General features: G+C 35.4%; 1 protein-coding gene across 1 annotated transcript in view; it reads left to right on the top strand.

Moving 5' to 3' along the window:
- The window catches only part of ADAMTS19 (ADAM metallopeptidase with thrombospondin type 1 motif 19), a 289,571-nt gene that overhangs the window by 260,253 nt on the left and 9,349 nt on the right, over positions 1–19,969 (top strand). Inside the window, exon 21 of the mRNA XM_059919450.1 lies at positions 679–831. Within this exon, the coding sequence (XP_059775433.1) occupies positions 679–831 (153 nt within the window). The remainder of the gene's footprint in view (positions 1–678; positions 832–19,969) is intronic.

A 19,969-nucleotide genomic window follows, 5' to 3' on the forward strand; every position in this document is an offset into this window, starting at 1 on the left:
TAGTGTATATATGTCCATGCCACTCTCTCACCCTGTCACATCTTACCCCTCCCCCTCCGCATATCCTCAAGTCCATTCTCTAGTAGGGCTGTGTCTTTATTCCTGTCTTGCCACTAGGTTCTGTTTTTTTTTTTTTTTTTTTTTTTTTTTTTTTTTTAGATTTTTAGAAATTTCATGTAATGTCTGAAACATGCCACTAGGTTCTTCATGACCTTTTTTTTTCTTCCTTAGATTCCATATGTATGTGTTAGCATACTGTATTTGTTTTTCTCTTTCTGACTTACTTCACTCTGTATGACAGACTCTAACTCCATCCACCTCACTACAAATACCTCCATTTCATTTCTTTTTATGGCTGAGTAATATTCCATTGTATATATGTGCCACATCTTCTTTATCCATTCATCTGTCAATGGACACTTAGGTTGCTTCCATGTCCTGGCTATTGTAAATAGAGCTGCAATGAACATTTTGGTACATGACTCTTCTTGAATTACGGTTTTCTCTGGGTATATGCCCAGTAGTGGGATTGCTGGGTCATATGGTAGTTCTATTTTTAGTTTTTTAAGGAACCTCCATACTGTTCTCCATAGTGGCTGTATCAATTTACCTTCCCACCATCAGTCTGTATCTCTTAATCACCAGCTTTATCCACACTTCTCTGCTGTTATCTTCCAGTGTTCAGTGAAGTGTGGCAAAGGTGTACGTCATCGGACTGTGAGGTGTACTAACCCCAGAAAGAAATGCGTCCTCTCCACCAGACCCAGGGAGGCTGAGGACTGTGAGGATTACTCCAAGTGCTACGTGTGGCGAATGGGTGACTGGTCTAAGGTGAGAAGCATTCTGTACATTCTCAGTATTGAGTTGCAGTAATGTCAGCATTGTCCATACAGTCTGAAGTTTAGGAGGCATAGAGAACAGAGATCATGGAGGTAGAGTATTAAATACCCAGGTTCAAAGCCTGCCTGTCTGTCTATGGTCATAATCGCAATAAAACTGTTTTAAGGAATAAGTAAGATAAAATGTGTAAAATACTGGGAAAAAATGGTGGCTGCCAGAGCATGGAGGGGAGAGTGGTAGCTATTCATAAATAACCCTAAAGGACATTCTGGGAGAAATGTTTTCATTGTACAATACGCTGTGGTTAGCCAGCCTCCTCGTTATTGCCCAACAAGAAATTCATGACATTTAAAATCTATTTTCTTATGATTATTCATGCCTTTCCTCTCCAACAAAGTTTGCATATTAACATCGTATTTGAGTTCTCAGTGCACTATACTCTTTCCACAACTTCGAACATTTAAAGTATACGTTGGGATTCTAAAGGATGCATTTGTCAACAATGTAAATCAATCCCTGATTACAGAATTAGGAAATACTCAGCCCAATCCATGCAGCTTTTAGCTGGTGAACCATATAGGGAAATCTCACACTTCAGAGTAAACAACTTTTAGACAGAAGAGAATTCCAAACTAACCATAAATAATTTCTTTCATGTTCAGGGTTTATGTTTCCTAATTCTACGAGAGGAAAATAGAGTACTGTAGTGTGATAGAGAAGGGCATGGCTTGGAAGTTAAGAAACATGGGGGATGGTTAGGACTCCCTCATTAGATACCTCTGTGTCTTTGTTTCCAGAAGAGTGAAATAAGGAGAATAGACAACTCAATTGTTTTCAAGCTGTTTTTATATTGACACTTCATTCATCACTGAAGGTTTAAACTAGGGTGAGGAAATGAAAGTACTCCTTGGAGGGGTGTGGGGAGGATCACCTATTGCTCCCTATCAGTTGTAGAAACTCTGCATTTGTTCATCTTGGCTAATGAAGTTCTAGATGTTTTCCTTAAATGAAATAATTCTGCTCTAAGAAAAAGTTAAAACTACTAGAATAGATATGCAATATTTTTCCAGCTTTATTAATTAATAGAAATATTCTAAGTGATAAATGTTAACTCCTAGTTAAGTATAAGAAACAAAATTTGTTATTGCAAAAAACAGAAGATTCAGGTTTTATTGTAGTTTATGACCCAGAACTCTAAGCTGTCCAACATTGCTGCATATGGAAATAAGGCTAGCAAATCCTATTTGCATGACAAATACTATTATAATTGATTAATAAATGTGCCTATTTTGTGGCCTCTCGTCAAATCTTAAGGAAAATCAAAATTAACTGGGGAGATCATAGAAAACATTGATTTTGGTTTTCTGTGCAAAGCCTAAAAATTTTTTTTCAATTTTACCACAATTTACATGTATGTAAATTTTAAATAGACTTGTATTGAATTACTTTGAATTGGTTTTGTTATGTTACTGTCAATACATTGCTACCTACCTAGAACAGCCTTTGTGAGTAAGGAAAGTAATGGATAGCTCTAATTATTCTTTTTTACTTCATGACTTTTTATTAAAATGTTTTTTAATTTATTTTTTTATACAGCAGGTTCTTATTAGTTATCTATTTTATACACATTAGTGTATATATGTCAATCCCAATCTCCCAATTCATCCCAACACCACCAGCCCTCCCACCCCACTTTCCCCCCTTGGTGTCCATACGTTTGTTCTCTACATCTGCGTCTCTTTTTCTGCCTTGCAAACTGGTTCATCTGTACCATTATTCTAGATTCCACGTATATGTGTTAATATATGATATTTGTTTTTCTCTTTCTGACTTATTTCAGTCTGTATGACAGTCTCTAGGTCCATCCATGTCTCTACAAAAGATCCAATATCGTTCCTTTTTGGCTGAGTAATATTGCATTGTATATATGTACCACATCTTCTTTATCCCTTCGTCTGTCGAAGGGCATTAGGTTGCTTCCATGACCTGGCTACTGTAAATAGTGCTGCAATGAACATTGGGGTGCATGTGTCTTTTTGAAATATGGTTTTCTCTGGGTATAGGCCCAGTAGTGGGATTGCTGGGTCATATAGTAATTACATTTTTAGTTTTTTAAGGAACCTTCATACTGTTCTACATAGTGGCTGTATCAGTGTACATTCCCACCAACAGTGTAAGAGGGTTCCCTTTTCTTCACACTCTCTCCAGCATTTGTTGTTTGTAGATTTTCTGATGATGCCCATTCTAACTGGTATGAGGTGATACCTCATTGTAGTTTTTATTTGCATTTATCTAATAATTAGTGAAGTTGAACAGCTTTTCATGTGCCTCTTGGCCATCTGTATGTCTCCTTTGGAGAAATATCTATTTAGGTCTTCTGCCCATTTTGTGATTGGGTTGTATGGTTTTTTAATATTGAGCTTCATGAGCTGTTTATATATTTCGGAGATTAATCCTTTGCCTGTTGATTCTTTGGCAAATATTTTCTTCCATTCTGAGGGTTGTCTATTCGTCTTGTTTATAGCTTCCTTTGCTGTGCAAAAGCTTTTAAGTTTCATTAGGTCCCATTTGTTTATTTTTGTTTTTATTTCTATTACTCTAAGAGGTGGGTCAAAAAAGATCTTGCTGTGATTTATGTCAAAGAGTGTTCTTCCTAAGTTTTCCTCTAAGAGTTTTATAGTGTCCAGTCTTACATTTAAGTCTCAAATCCATTTTGAGTTTATTTTTGTGTATGGTGTTAGGGAGTGTTCTAATTTCATTCTTTTACATGTAGCTGTCCAGTTTTCCCAGCAACACTAATTGAAGACACTGTCTTTTCTCCATTGTATATCCTCCTTTGTCATAGATTAGTTGACCATAGCTGCGTCGGTTTATCTCTGGGCTTTCTATCCTGTTCCGTTGATCTATATTTCTGTTTTTGTGCCAGTACCATACCGTCTTGATTACTGTAGCTTTGTAGTATAGTCTGAAGTCAGGGAGTGTGATTCTTCCAGCTCCGTTTTTTTCCCTCAAGATTGCTTTGGCTTATCGGGGTCTTTTATGTCACCATGCAAATTTTAAGATTTTTTGTTCTAGTTCTGTAAAAAAACGCCATTGGTAATTTGATAGGGATTGCATTGAATCTATAGATTGCTTTGGATAGTATAGTCATTTTCACAACATTGATCTTCCAATCCAAGAACATGGTGTACCTCTCCATCTGTTTGTGTCATCTTTGATTTCCTTCATCAGTGTCTTATAGTTTTCTGAGTACAGGTCTTTTACCTCCTTAGGTAGGTTTATTCCTAGGTATTTTATTCTTTTTGTTGCAGTGGTGAATGGGATTGTTTCCTTAATTTCTCTTTCTGATCTTTCGTTGTTAGTGTATAGGAATGCAAGAGATTTCTGTACATTAACTTTGTATCCTGCAACTTTACCAATTTCATTGATTAGCTCTAGTAGTTTTCTGGTGGCTTCTTTAGGATTATCTGTGTGTAGTATCATATCATCTGCAAACACTGACAGTTTTTCTTCTTCTTTTCCAATTTGTATTTCTTTTATTTCTTTTTCTTCTCTGATTGCCGTGGCTAGGACTTTCAAAACTATGATGAATAATAGTGGCAAGAGTGGACATCCTTGTCTTGTTCCTGATCTTAGAGGAAATGATTTCAGTTTTTCACCACTGAGAATGATATTTGCTGTGGGTTTGTAATATATGGCCTTTATTATGTTGAGGTAGGTTCCCTCTATGCCCATTTTCTGGAGAGTTTTTATCATAAATGGGTGTTGAAATTTGTCAAAAGCTTTTTCTGCATCTATTGAGATGATCATATGGATTTTATCCTTCAATTTGTTAATATGGTATATCACATTAATTGATTTGCATATACTGAAGAATGCTTGCATCCCTGGGATACATCCCACTTGATCATGGTGTATGATCCTTTATTTGTCTTGTTGGGTTCTGTCTGTGAGTATTTGTTGAGGATTTTTGCATCTATACTCATCAGTGATATTGGTCTGTAGTTTTCTTTTTTTGTAGTATCTTTGATTGATGTTGGTATCAGTGTGATGGTGGCCTTGTAGAATGAGTTTGGGAGTGTTCCTTCCTCTGCAATTTTTTGGAAGAGTTTAAGAACGATGGGTGTTAGCTCGTCTCTGAATGTTTGATAGAATTCACCTGTGAAGCCATCTGGTCCTGGACTTTTGTTTGTTGGAAGATTTTTAATCACAGTTTCAATTTCATTGCTTGTGATTGGTCTGTTCATATTTTGTGTTTCTCCCTGGTTCAGTCTTGGAAGTTTATGCCTTTCAAAGAATTTGTCCATTTCTTCCAGGTTGTCCATTTTATTGGCACAGAGTTGCTTGTAGTAGTCTCTTATGATGCTTTGTATTACTGCAGTGTCTGTGGTAACGTCTCCTTTTTCATTTCTAATTTTATTGATTTGAGTCCTCTCCCTCTTGATGAGTCTGGCTAACGGTTTATCAATTCTGTTTATCTTCTCAAAGAACCAGCTTTTAGTTTTATTGATCTTTGCTATTGTTTTCTTTGTTTCTATTTCATTTATTTCTGCTCTGATCTTTATGATTTCTTTCCTTTTACTGACTTTGGGTTTTGTTTGTTCTTCTTTCCCTAGTTCCTTTAGGTGCAAGATTAGATTGTTTATTTGAGATTTTTCTTGTTTCCTGAGGTAAGATTGTATTGTTATAAACTTCCCTCTTAGAACTGCTTTTGCTGCATCTCATAGGTTTTGGATCATCATGTTTTTGTTGTCATTTGTCTCTAGGTATTTTTTGATTTCCTCTTTGATTTCTTCAGTGATCTCTTGGTTATTTAGTAACGTATTGTTTAGCCTCCATGTGTATGTGTTTTTTACATTTTTTTCCCTGTAATTGATTTCTAATCTCATAGCGTTGTGGTCAGAAAAGATGCTTGATATGATTTCAATTTTCTTAAATTTACCGAGGCTTAATTTGTGACCCAAGATATGATCTATCCTGGAGAATGTTCCATGTGCACTTGAGAAGAAAGTGTAATCTGCTATTTTCGGATGGAATGTCCTATAAATATCAATTAAATCTATCTGGTCTATTGTGTCATTTAAAGCTTGTGTTTCCTTACTAATTTTCTGTCTGGATGATCTGTCCTTTGGTGTAAGTGAGGTGTTAAAGTCCCCCACTATTACAGTGTTACTGTCGATTTCCTCTTTTATAGCTGTTAGCATTTGCCTTATGTAATGAGGTGCTCCTATGTTGGGTGCATATATATTTATAATTGTTATATCTTCTTCTTGGATTTATCCCTTGAGCATTATGTAGTGTCCTTCCTTGTCTCTTGTAACATTCTTTATTTTAAAGTATTTTATCTGATATGAGTATTGCTACTCCAGCTTTCTTTTGATCTCTATTTGCATGGAATATCTTTTTCCATCCCCTCAGTTTCAGTCTGTATGTGTCCCTAGGTCTGAAGTGGTTCTCTTGTAGACAGCATTTATATGGGTCTTGTTTTTGTATCCATTCAGTGAGCCTGTGTCTTTTGGTTGGAGCGCTTAAGGTAATTATCAATATATGTATTCCTAATACCATTTTCTTAATTGTTTTGGGTTTGTTTTTGTAGGTCCTTTTCTTCTCTTGTGTTTCCCACTTAGAGAAGTTCCTTAAGCATTTGTTGTAGAGCTGGTTTGGTGCTGCTGAAATCTCTTAGCTTTTGCTTGTCTGTAAAGCTTTTGATTTCTCCATCGAATCTTAGTGAGATCCTTGTCGGGTAGAGTAATCTTGGTTGTAGGTTCTTCGTTTTCATCACTCTAAATATATCATGCCTTCCCTTCTGGCTTGTAGAGTTTCTGCTGAGAAATCACCTGTTAACCTTATGGGAGTTCCCTTGTATGTTATTTGTCGTTTTTCCCTTGTTGCTTTTAATAATTTTTCTTTGTCTTTAATTTTTGTCAATTTGATTACTGTGTGTCTTGGCGTGTTTCTCCTTGGGTTTATCCTGTATAGGACTCTCTGCGCTTCCTGGACTTGGGTGGCTGTTTCCTTTCCCATGTTAGGGAAGTTTTCAATGATAATCTCTTCAAATATTTTCTCGGGTCCTTTCTCTCTCTCTTCTCCTTCTGGGACCCCTATAATGCGAATGTTGTTGCATTTAATGTTGCCCCCAGAGGTCTCTTAGGCTGTCTTCATTTCTTTTCATTCTTTTTTCTTTATTCTGTTCTGCGGCAGTGAATTCCACCATTCTGTCTTCCAGGTCACTTATCCGTTCTTCTGCCTCAGTTATTCTGCTATTGATTCCTTCTAGTGTATTTTTCATTTCAGTTATTGTGTCATTCATCTCTGTTTGTTTGTTCTTTAATTCTTCTAAGTGTTTTTTCTTTAATTCTTCTAGGTCTTTGTTAAACATTTCTTGCATCTTTTCGATCTTTGCCTCCGTTCTTTTTCCGAGGTCCTGGATCATCTTCACTATCATTATTCTGAATTCTTTTTCTGGAAGGTTGCCTATCTCCACTTCATTTCATTGTTTTTCTGGGGTTTTATCTTCTTCCTTCATCTGGTACAGAGTCCTCTGCCTTTTCATTTTGTCTGTCTTTCTGTGAATGTGGTTTTCGTTCCACAGGCTGCAGGATTGTAGTTATTCTTGCTTCTGCTGTCTGCCCTCTGGTGTATGAGGGTATCTAAGAGGCTTGTGCAAGCTTTCTGATGGGAGGGACTGGTGGTGGGTAGAGCTGGGTGTTGCTCTGGTGGGCAGAGTTCAGTAAAACTTTAAACTGCTTGTCTGCTAATTGCTGGGGCTGGTTTCCCTCCCTTTTGGTTGTTTGGCCTGAGGTGACCCAGCACTGGAGACTACAGGCTCTTTGGTGGGGCTAATGGTAGACTCTGGGAGGGCTCATGCCAAGGAGTACTTCCCAGAACTTCTGCTGCCAGTGTCCTTGTCCCCACAGTGAGCCACAGCCAGCCCCCGCCTCTGCAGGAGACCCTCCAACACTAGCAGGTAGGTAGATCTGGTTCAGTCTCCTATGGGTCACTGCTCCTTCTCCCTGGGTACTGATATGAACACTACTTTGTGTGTGCCCTCCAAGAGTGGAGTCTCTGTTTTCCCCAGTCCTGTCAAAGTCCTGCAGTCAAATTCCGCTAGCTTTCAAAGTCTGATTCTCTGGGAATTCCTTCTCCTGTTGCCAGACACCCAGGTTGGGAAGCCTGATGTGGGGCTCAGAACCTTCACTCCAGTGGTGGGCTTCTGTGGTATAATTGTTCTCCAGTTTGTGAGTCATCCACCCAGCGGTTACGGGATTTGATTTTATTGTGATTGCACCCCTCCTACCATCTCATTGTGGCTTCTCCTGTGTCTTTGGATGTGGGGTATCTCTTTGGTGAGTTCCAGTGTCTTCCTGTTGATGATTGTTCAGCAGTTAGTTGTGATTCCAGTGCTCTTGCAAGAGGGAGTGAGCGCATGTCCTTCTACTCTGCCATCTTGAACCAGTCTTACTCCATGACTTTTAACCTTTGTTTGTTGGTGTGTTTGTTTGTTTGTTTGCTTATGTAGGATATCCAGTTATGTTGCATTTTCTATTCTCTTTATATGAATATGTCTGGTCTTTTCCTTAAAGCTGTTTTCTCCTTCTTCGTTTATGACTGAGTTCTCAACATAACAGATTCTAATGGCATGCACAAATTAAAGCCAGTGGCTCCATGTGAACTTTATTGATTTCTCCCCTCCTGTTTTACTCCTAAGTTATCACTTTCATATTAAGATGAAGACCAGTCCAAAATAATTATAGAGAAAAGGAATAGTGCTGTGATTATTAATAAGTTTCAGTGATTAAAGTATTCATGGTCAGAAGAAACACATCAATCTCTTATTCTTATCAGCTGTGTTCCTGGAATAAAAATAGCAACAAGATGGGTGCAATTGTGGGTCGATTTCTATGCTCCTCTGAAGTCAACTAATCTGTCAGTTTCATTCAAATTCTACTGATATTTTTAAACTCTTGGTAAACCTAAATGGACTTAAAATTAAGCCCTGGGTTGGCTTTAATCAGAATTATTCAATGGGCTATCCATAAGGTCTAGCTCTGAAATTCTGCTCCTCCCTCAATAATATGGATGAATCACTAGAGAATCAGTTAAAACATGTATATTCTCAGATTTTCGCACTGTCTAAAAGCCATTGACCACTTGAGCCAAGGTAATACTAGCTAAATGGAGGCTTACTAAGAATATGGCTTATGCCTCAAACTGTTTACTGCATTTGTATCAGCCTATGTGATTTCTAACACTTATGTTTTGGTGGTTTTGTGTAAACAGTGGGAAAATTGCTCTCAGCTTGACAGGGAAGATTATAGATATACTCAAAGAGAAAAATCTCCCATCATATAATTGTTAACTCTGATTTCTAAGTAGATATAATACAGCCTTTATTAAACAATGCTAGTGTTTATTTCATTGAGACTAGAAAGTTGGCAAAAACAGGACAAAAACAATGTGGTTGCTTTGCTCTGGCTTGAGTTAACTGTTGAAATAATCATATGCCACATTCTGATATAGATATGGCCTTAGGGTCTTTCCTGGGAGAGCAAAACATGACCCATCTGTTTCCTGGCATTATAAGTCTGTATTTACTCATTTAAGCTGTCCTAAGCAGAGAACACTGATTTGAAAAATAACATAGCCTCTTATGTTTAATGATATGCCATATATTTTCTGGCTGAACTTGACCTTTCTGCCTTTATGTGAACTTCTACAACTTCTTGTTTTCGTTATTGGAGGCCAATAGAGGAGCAAATAAAGGAGTGTTGTTTTATCTATTACACAGAATTTGGTCCTTCATGAAGCTTTTATAGAGTTAACTTTTCTGTGCAGTATTAACAAGTGGTTTATACTTATTCAAGTGAATTTTAAAGACAAACAGAGCACCTTGGAACCACACAAAATCCTTGGTTAATTCTTAGATTCCATTCATACACTATAATTTGGACTTAATTTAGTCTTTTAAAATTCTAGGAAATGAATAGCTTTGGCCATGTATCAAATTATGACATGATTAATAGATTTTTGGATAAGAGTTTATGAGTCTTTTGTAATTATATAATTCAAAATAATGCTGGAAGCAGAAATCATTCTGGATGATTTAATTATACAGGTAGTATGGTATAACTTTGTTTAGAAGCAGTAAATATAAAGTTTACAGTATTGTGAGTCATTTTTAACTTATCCTGCAAATGGAATCTACAGCATATTCATTTGAATAGAAGGGGAATCTAAAAACTAAGGTATTTTTTTCTAATGAATAGGGGAATTGTATCAAACTAATATATGTTTTCTAACTATAAAACTTGCATTTAAGTTAATAGGAATTCTACTTATTTTGATATCATTCTTGTAGTGAAGATTTTCTAGTTCCAGGTAGTTACAGATTTCAAAATGGCATTTTACAATAATTTTTTGCATTTTCTCTGAATATAATGTTTTGGCTAAAACTCAAAATAAACCATATTTATTGCTTAATAATTTATTTTTGTAACTATGAAAGACCTGCATGTATCTGGATTGTTTCTAGTAAAAATAATTTTCTTAATACACATACTTCAGATGGTATTGAAATCTACCTGATGTATTATATTTTCCTAGGACTCTGTAATAACTATGGGAAAATAAGTGTGCCTTTTCCTGAGTAGTTAGCACGCTCATATTTTAAAAGAAGCTCAAAAAGAATTTTAAATTATCATGTAAATTTTACCAGTTCTGTAAGTGTGCTTTGTGTAACCAAGATTTATAACCTTAAAGTGGTCTCATATTGCATAATTCTTAAGTTAAAACAATTCGTAACAGGCAAGTGCATGATCAGAGAAACAACAATGTCATGAAATGCTCTTTACTGACATACTGAAGTGTAGAAAGACAAATAGAAGATTTATTACCCTGTTATTTCGAGCTTTACTTTTATCCAGATTGGTCAGCAGTCAATACAAGTGGTTTGGTTTGTACCATTTCACATGACCCTGAAAAAAACATTCTTTTATTTCTTACTCTTTGTTATGGTGGATTCTTAGAGAGACAGATCGTGTGAATTTAAAATTCTGGGTAAGTTAATAGGCTGTTCCCAAATCTCATAGGGTCCTTGGCCTGATGATCTGTCTTCAGTTTTCTACACAGAAGTTTGTCCCTCCAAATAACATGGAGAGTGGTAATTGTGACTTATTACCATTGGTAGGAAATTATGAATAATCACAGAAGATGTTTATTTTCACTGAAGGAAAACTCAGGAATCATTGAAGGAAATTTAAAGAAACAAAACTTGATCAAAGCAATCAGGAATATCCTAAAACAAATGACTATATAATACCACATTTTTAATCATGTGTCTCTGCAGCCTGGTGTCTCTGCATTAAATGAAAAGGGACCAAAAAAACCCAGATCCAAAAATTGCAAAGGAGGGATTTCTTGTTACCCAATGGCTAAGCTAGGACCTTAGGTCTATGGATTCCTTCATATGTGGACTGACCCAGTGCTGCATATACCCCAACCCAATTAAAATAAACTTGCAGTATATTCCAGAATCCAAATGAGGATATGTATAGATCACCGGTTTTAATACAACTAAACTAAGTGGGTTGTTACAGGTTAGTAGAGGGAAGCTCAATCACTTGTTAGAAGGATTTACCAGTCAAATTTAAAGAAATAATCAGCAGTAATAGTAAAAAACCAACTTAAATATCCTACTAGAATGTAAAAATAGAAAATGTTGTTCTGTACACTGCAAATCTCAAAGAGAGGCTATGGTATTTCACTTTTCTTTTTTCCTTTTACCAAGGATCACTTTTACAGAGCATGTAGCTAGTTTGTTATTTAGTGTAACACACTTTAGGAAAGCTTACATTAGATTATTTAAATTTCAAAGACTAGTTTTGTAAATATTTTTTTCTAACTAGAGAAAATTTGTAGATGGAAACCAAACAGAAATAATCTGTAATTCAGAAAACTGTTCTTGGGATGGATTAGCATTTCTATTCAGAATTATTTTCTAATTACATCTACAAGTCTGTTGATATTTGGAAAAGGCAACTGCTCATCATTTTTATAGTTATAGATCATCTCATAAGACAGGAAAATTTGAGCAGCTACCCCATAATCAAATACGAATCTATCATACTGAGTTCTATCATTGTTGGCTCAGTCAGTAAATCAAAGAAATCAAAGATTGTGGCCTTGGTTTTAAACATACAGACATTGAGGAAACCTATCCCAAGATATCCTAAAGAAGAGATATTTTGCATTATAGGAAAATCTACTTTCAAAATTCACTTATCTCTGAGTAAGCTGTTCATTCTAAAGAAATTACTCAATGATAAGTAAGATGGTTTTTCTCAAGAAAAACTTTCTATTATGTTGTTTAGATACATACACCAAACATTTACCCAACTTGCTACTCACCATTCTGTCTAAAAAATATAGCTGTCTTCTAAACCACACATAATAATCCCTAAACTGTTGGCTATCAAATTGTTTTGTCTCTGTCTCTTTGCACTGCCAGAGAATGGGACATTTTTTGCATTGCTATCATTTTTATTTTTAAGATCTCTCGAGAGTTGTATCTGTTGCCCCAGATATATAAAAATATTGAATTTCCAAAGTGTTCGGATTACTCAAAGTAGTCAAACACAGTTGGCTTATACGATTGAACATAGCAGAAATATATTAAAAAGATATAGCAGAAATATATTAAAAAGCTTAAAAAGAATGAGGCACACATACTATGTGTATATGTCTTCTATCTAAAGAAAATGTATAATTTAGAGAGATTAAAGTAGTGTCTATGTATACGTATGTATGTGGGTGTGTGTATATATATATATATATATATATGACGTATATATTTATATGTGCGTGTGTATGTATAATTAAGTTATAAATGCAGATATAAGAACATGTGTTTAACATCCTTTGGATTGCAAAATGTGAGAGAAGTAATTTTTTTTAATCCACAGGGGTTAAAAATACTGTCTTCTTAATAGATCCTTGAAAAATCACTAGACTCTTAAAATAATGCTATCAGTGCTTTCATGCTGCATACCAGGGCATCTATAATTTCACCTTCTAAACCATACCTAGAAGTAATTCAGTAAATAAATGTCATTGAGTTAAAAATTACTCTTGATATCCTTTATAGGGGATGGAGCATGGAGCGTGCGAAAACTCATTTTGGGGATATTGAACTTCAATAGGTAGGAGCAAGGGGAGGGATTCACATAAAAATATAATGAAATTTGATGACTGTTATAAAACTAAAATCAGTAGTCTTAGCATTGAGTGTTTTTTACTTAGATGTAGTAAAGTATATGTTCATCAAATACCAGAGGATATCCAGAGATAGACATAACCAGATCACCAGGACACCCTGAGAAAGACGTGTATACAATGCAAGAACAAATACACAAATGATCAGCTAGTTAGAAAGGCATCATATGGATACAAAACGTAAATGAAAGGGAAAATCTTTTCACAAACAGGTCCCTGGTTTTGCTGCAGGTTGACGGGGCGGCACCCCAGCATCTGCACAGCCACAGTGCACAACCTGCATCGGGCTTGAATGCAGAAGAGCAGTTCCTTAGGCCCCCCAACCTCAATCCCCACATCTGTAAAATGTGCCAAAGCAACTGTAAGTCTCTCTAAATTTCAAAATACTCTTAACTGTGCAGGTAAAAGTAATCCAGTTTCAGTGATGTGTATAGACCAAGGAAAAATATTTTGAGCTACTTAAAAAGGAAAGATCTACCTGAGGAGACAAAACACAAACAGCAGAATAGATTAGAAAAAATTATATATATATATATAACCTTATTTTCTATATATAAAATATGTACGAGTCCATATAGGATAAGAATTAAAACTAACAAACTTGTTTAGAAATAAATACACACACACTCACACAAATTCAGGGCTCAGAGAGGCAACATGAGAGAAGTGGGTTGAGGGATACCCAGGGGCTGCCATACAGAGGAAGTTTATTTTACTCAATTCTGCCCTGTTGCTTCCACATATGTTTTCCCATACTGCTTCTGAGATTGGATGTTATCAAACTCTTTAAAAAACATTTTGATAGGTGAAAAAAATGATATCTCATTTTGAAATGCACACATTCTTGGACTCAGCAGCTCTGTTGCCATAGCTTTTGCTTACAGACATTCTCAAATAATTTGCTAACTGCATTTATGAAGATGCTCATTGCAGCCTTGTTTGGAACAACAAAAATTTAGAAACAATCCATATATCCATTAACTAGTTATATAAATCAAAATACTATATTTAAACAGTGGAATACTGTACTTTATAAAAATATATTTGTATATACATACTGATAAGAAAATTTTTCCAAGAACTACTAGTAAGTATGTAAATATTATGCAGAAGAGTTATATAGTGTGAACTATATTTACATATATTCTTTTTATACATATTAAAATTTTTCTGCACAGATATACAAAGAACAGTTTATCTGAATTACATTGAAGGAAAGGAACTTCTATGCTTATAATTCTACCATATCCATATATAACTTTTAATTTTATAAACTGGTTAATAGTTTTTGTCTGAAATTAAAAGAAAACTCTTACTTTCTTCATACTTACATTTTTCAGGCTGCAGTATCAACAGTGATTGATGTCATGGATATAGAGAGATGCTACGAGAATATTATAGAATTTCTAGGAAGGGGAGAGGATTTGATAAGTTAGGTAATTGGTGAGATAACTCAGTGTATGGAGTCAGACAGCCCTGAGTTTGAATTCTGAATTTTCTGTTCAGATAAGTTACTGATTCCAAATGAAATAATTTATGAAAAATTACTAGCAAAGGATCAGATACATAGTAACTAAATAAATGCTGACTATTCGTATTGTAGTATCAGTAGAGATGGGCAAAATGGTTGGCTTTGAGAAATTTGTTATGAGGTTAAAATGAACAGGAGTGGGGTTGATTTTCTGTGGAGAGGTGAGAAGGAGGGAGGTGTTCGTGTGTTTAGGAGGAATCCCACGTTAGCTTTCTGGTCTGAAGAACTTGTATGGATAATGGTTCTGTGATATGAGATAGGAAAGCCTAGAGATGAATCAAGTTGGAGGGGAAGGTTTATGAATTCTATTTTGGACTGTTTCACGTGCCCATAAAAGAATGAAATACTGGTGTCTAGTAGATAGGTCAGAGGAGAGGAATGGGATGGAAATATACATTTTGGAATCATCAACATTTAGGCAGTGTTTAAATTTTAAAGTATAAGCATGCCCGAGAAGGGAGTATAGATGGAGAAGAAAAGATGCAGCCCTGAGAAACTCCCAGCTTTAAAGGCTTGTGAGAAAAGAAGCAACTGCTAGCAAAAAGGACCCAAAAAAAGGGGTATTCAGAGAAACAGGAGGAAAAGTCGTGAGAAACAAGAGAAGAAAGTATGCTTAAGAATGTTCAATGAAATGGAAACGCAGAAGGAGTTGAGGGGAGCCTATTTCTTTATTCTCAAATGTCAGCTGCTATAGGACTGTGCCAGTGACATTCCTCATTTTATTTCCTCAAACCATATCCCACTCCCAATTTCCTTTTTCTTGAAAAATGTTAATACCATCTTCCCAGATACCCAAGTAGAAGCTGTCCTTGGCACTTTTTCTTCTATACACAGGTAGTGTTTTGCCTGGGTTGCTCTTCACTCCCAATATAATACTGCAGTCCTTCTTATATTTTCACCAGGACTAGAGTAACAATTTCTAATGTGCTTCCTTACCCCCATATAGGTGGATGGCTTCACCACTCTATCCTATAGTTCAAACAATTTCAGAGAATTGTCACTGGCTATACTGTCAACTACCAGATACTAACTCTGGCATTCAAAGCTTTCTATATTCTGGTCTTAACCTGCCTTTTGAGAATTGTCTCATTATTCTCATTAATTCAGTATCTCCACTAAGCTCAGGCCTGAGCAGTTTGTACTTCTACAATCTCCATGTCTTTGTTTATACACTTCTCTTTGCCTAGAATGTGTTTTTTACAGCCATCCAAGTCCTTTAAGGGCCAGCTCAAGTACCTAATTTCCCCAGTAAATGACAGAATCTGTCTGCACTTATTGACTACATTAATTTCTCTCAATTACTTATTGCCTTATATTTTTGCTGTTTCGTTAAGATTGTCTTAACCCTTTTACCCTTCTCACTCCTCTGTCTGAGTGACCGGACCATTGCATGACATGCAGTGATATCTATTGAATAAATGACTGCTTAAACTTCTTCAACAAGTAAGCAAAAATGTATGATACATGTAAGCATTGTACTTCTTTTATTGTGGCCCATTTTATTTTTCTGACTCTGGTTCTATAACAACTACAGTGTTTCATATAATTTACCACAAAAAATTAGTAACTAGCTTATCTTTCTCCAGGAAAATTAAGGTAATTGATATAATTTTATGTAAACATATGACTCCCTTGACCTTTTCCTGTATGGTATATCAAACTACTTAAAAATGTGATTTTTCTTTTAAAAAAGTAAATCCACCCTTATTTGAGTAACATGCTATTTAAGCCTAAAGGATGCTTAAGATTGAGGTTCAAGGAAGCTGGCAGACTTCTTTTGCATTTTCTGGAATTCATTTGGCTGGAATACCTGACAGGTTAGAGAGCAGTTATCTAACCTAGAAGAAAAGCAGCAGACGGACGCAAAGCACACTTAAGAATTTTCTCTGTGAACTAACAAATACTTGGTTTATTTCAGTTTGGAATAAGTTAAAAGTAGCTATATAATGCTCTCTGTGCTGTTTTAAATCAAGAGTTTATTTATTAAAAGCAAAACAAAAACACACACTTCTCTAACATGGCCACAGAAGGATCTGATCCATTTCTGACATAGAATTGTTGGACTAGACCTGGAAAGTATCTTATTTGAAAAGGAAATTCAATAACTGTCTTTCCAAACAGTGTCCCTGGTGGGAAGATGTTTCACTGGGATGATAGTGATAAAATAGAAATGTCTTGATAGTCTTTTTTCACCTCTGTAACATCCTATGATTCATAGGCTCAGCACTGACAGAATTGCAAATGTGCCCAAAACTTATTGTTTAATTGCTTCTTAATGCAAAGCATCTTTTTTTTATTCCATCTTTGTGGTGATCAGTGTGTACTTTGATATAAAAAATGATTGGGGGGATTATTATGACCTTTCATAACGTATTCAGTTCTCTGCTAATCATTCATAAGCACTCTGCTTGATTTTTGCCACACACATTTCCTTGATTTGCAGTAACTATATGCAAACATTTTCATTAAAGAGACAAAAATAGTTTGAACTGTAGAACCAAACAAATATTTAACTAAAGACATATGCTAAAAATCCTCAATGTCTGACCTCTAGGAATAGATTCAATTCCAAATACCCATGTGTTAAATTAAGCAGATGAACTACTTTAAAAAGATGCTGCAACCCTGACCAAAACAAACAGCAAATCTTGCAAAACAAAGCTAACTTTTGTTCCTTAGTATGCTTGTTTCACACTCACTTTATTAAAAAGTTTAAAGATGGAACTGCCAAACATATACATAAATGAATAGGAATGCTGTGCTAATAATTTCCAGTAGAAATCATCATTTAGTTTCCTTATGAGGTCCACTCTCCACTGTGAATGCTACTTCACTCTTGTTAAACCACTTTGGAATAATCCATTTACTCCCAAAGACAAATTATCCAAGTCAATGCTGTTAACCTTGTTATAGATTGGCACTTATCATTACGAATTATATCAGGTTCTAGAAGACTGTCTATTATATTGGTTAAAAAAAATTGAACTTTGCCAGTGACAATTTTCTCTTAATTTAGGAATTCCTATTTCTTACAGAGGCCAGCTGGAAATGAGTAAAGCATTACAGAGCCTTCCTTAGCTGTTGGCCTGGAGAATACACATTCTCTCCAAAATATATATCTTTGGCACAGTCTAGAAGGAAGGAATCTCGGGTAATCTCTGTCCTGGCCAAGTGTGAGAATTATTATTTTTAACCCCCAAATACACTGAAATTTGGGGGGTTTTTTTCAAGGAATTTAAAAGCAAACTAGTTTAGTTATGTTTGTTATCCAATAAAACTCCAAATAAATACTGTACAGTAGTATTTTTACTTTCGGGCTTTCTGCCTCTTTGGTATAATGTTTAAGAGGACATTTTACAGGATTTAAGCTTGAAGAGTTTTACAATTTAACTTTAGAGTTTAACATGCACAGATTGATAATTCCATAAACTCACTGCCAAACTAGTTGATTATTTAACCTAAGTGTACACATTTACTTATACTATACCATAGTGTCCCAATTGGTTCCCAAACCTGGGTTATCTAAATATTCCGAGTAACTAACTAGCACCAAACAGTATCTATCTGATTATTCTGAAGTCCTGAAAGGAAAGGTAGAAACTAATATTTAACCAGTAATTTTAAGATTTGGCATTTTACCATAGGATCCCAATACCTAAGACTAGATGTGGAAGTATCTTGTAGCTCCATGCTGAAAATCACATATGCAGAATAGATTTACTTGATCTCAGAACCCATGGAGCACAGAAGCAGTGCAAGAATCAGAGGTCAGTGGAAATAATTAGCGTCTCTTCTCTAAATAGGAGAGTAGTTAAGAGATATTTATGGATATCCCATTTTTAAAGGGTTCTTAAGTGAAATTAAGTTGCCCAGAAGTACCTAGGTTACTTCTTAGACAAAAAGACAGCAGTGTTCTTCGGTGAATTTGACAGAGACATCATACCACGTAGATTATATCATGAGCCCTTGTGGATATTCCTACATGATTCATGAATTTTCAGTGACAGGAAGATAATTTTGCACTTTACAAAAGTGGATTCAAGTGGTACTATGGACGAGTTTTGAGAACCTCCTAAAATCGTGTTCACTATTTTTGTCCCTCATTGGGCACTTTATAAACTTGTAGATAGCTATTTATTGGTGCCTGTGCAGCCTTTTTTCTTTGAATTAAACATGTTTTACCCATGTCAATGTATTACAGAGCATGTTTGCTATTATTCACTAGTATTTAGTGGATGTATGCCTCTAAGCATTGTGGTATTCATAGAAACTTTGGGGAACAATACATGTAGATTATTTTTTAAAGATACATATTCTTGATAAACATATTCAAATCTATCGTGAAATGAATATTTCTATATAATATAATGAAAATTTAGTAACAGAATACACTCATCCCTTATATGTTTATATGATCCATCAAAAATGTATTTATACCATTGTGATATTTAAGACCTAATTATCCTCAATGCATCAGATTAGACTTGAAAACTTAAAGAGTTTCATTGGGCCACAGTTATTTTATAGCACACACTCACTGCCTTTGAACATAATGGAATTATAACATCAATAAAATGTCTCAAGATAAATGGCCTTTCCTTGAACACCTAGTATAAGGTGTTTACATATTTTTCCAAGTATTAAACCAAGATCTTAGCAACACTGTCTATTAATGCCATAAATAATACTGTCAGGTGTGAAATTTCCATGGTCAGTTTCTTACTGCAGTTTGCTTTTTGGGCAGTGCCTCACCACTCATCCATCCTTTGTGGTGGAAGAAAGGATTCCACATCTTGGCTTGTCCATGAGATGGACTTAACAGCCATTCAGAGTTCATTTCATTCCTTTGTTTCTATGACAATGCCTCAGTTGAGAATTTGTTAAGAATTTTTTGAGTGCAATTTTTTTCCTACATTTTTTTCTATGTCCCTCATTTGTTCACATTTAGGCCAGTCCACAAATTTGCCAAATCATTCTAGCATCTTAACCTGCCTTTACCAGTACTGGCAAACCCTGCCCACTCAGAGCTACCATTACCTTAGTAAATATAACTTTCCAAGAGTTCACATCTATATATATCACCAGATCCTCCTTGGCCATTTTTAGAATATTATAAACATCTGAGTTAGGTAAACGTCTACTGTACCCTTCCACCAGCTTGGACATTGCTTATTTTTCCCCAGAGACTTCCCTTTCAGTTAGTTTATTTAGATGAAATTTTCTTAGGTAAAATAAAGCAAGTCAGGTCTTATTGTGTGGTGTAAGAATGACAAAAAGGAAGTTTTAGATAATGGAAATAGTTATAAGGTTATATAACATATATATCTC

This window comes from Balaenoptera ricei, chromosome 3, assembly GCF_028023285.1.
Source record: "Balaenoptera ricei isolate mBalRic1 chromosome 3, mBalRic1.hap2, whole genome shotgun sequence".
NCBI classification, from domain to species: domain Eukaryota; kingdom Metazoa; phylum Chordata; class Mammalia; order Artiodactyla; family Balaenopteridae; genus Balaenoptera; species Balaenoptera ricei.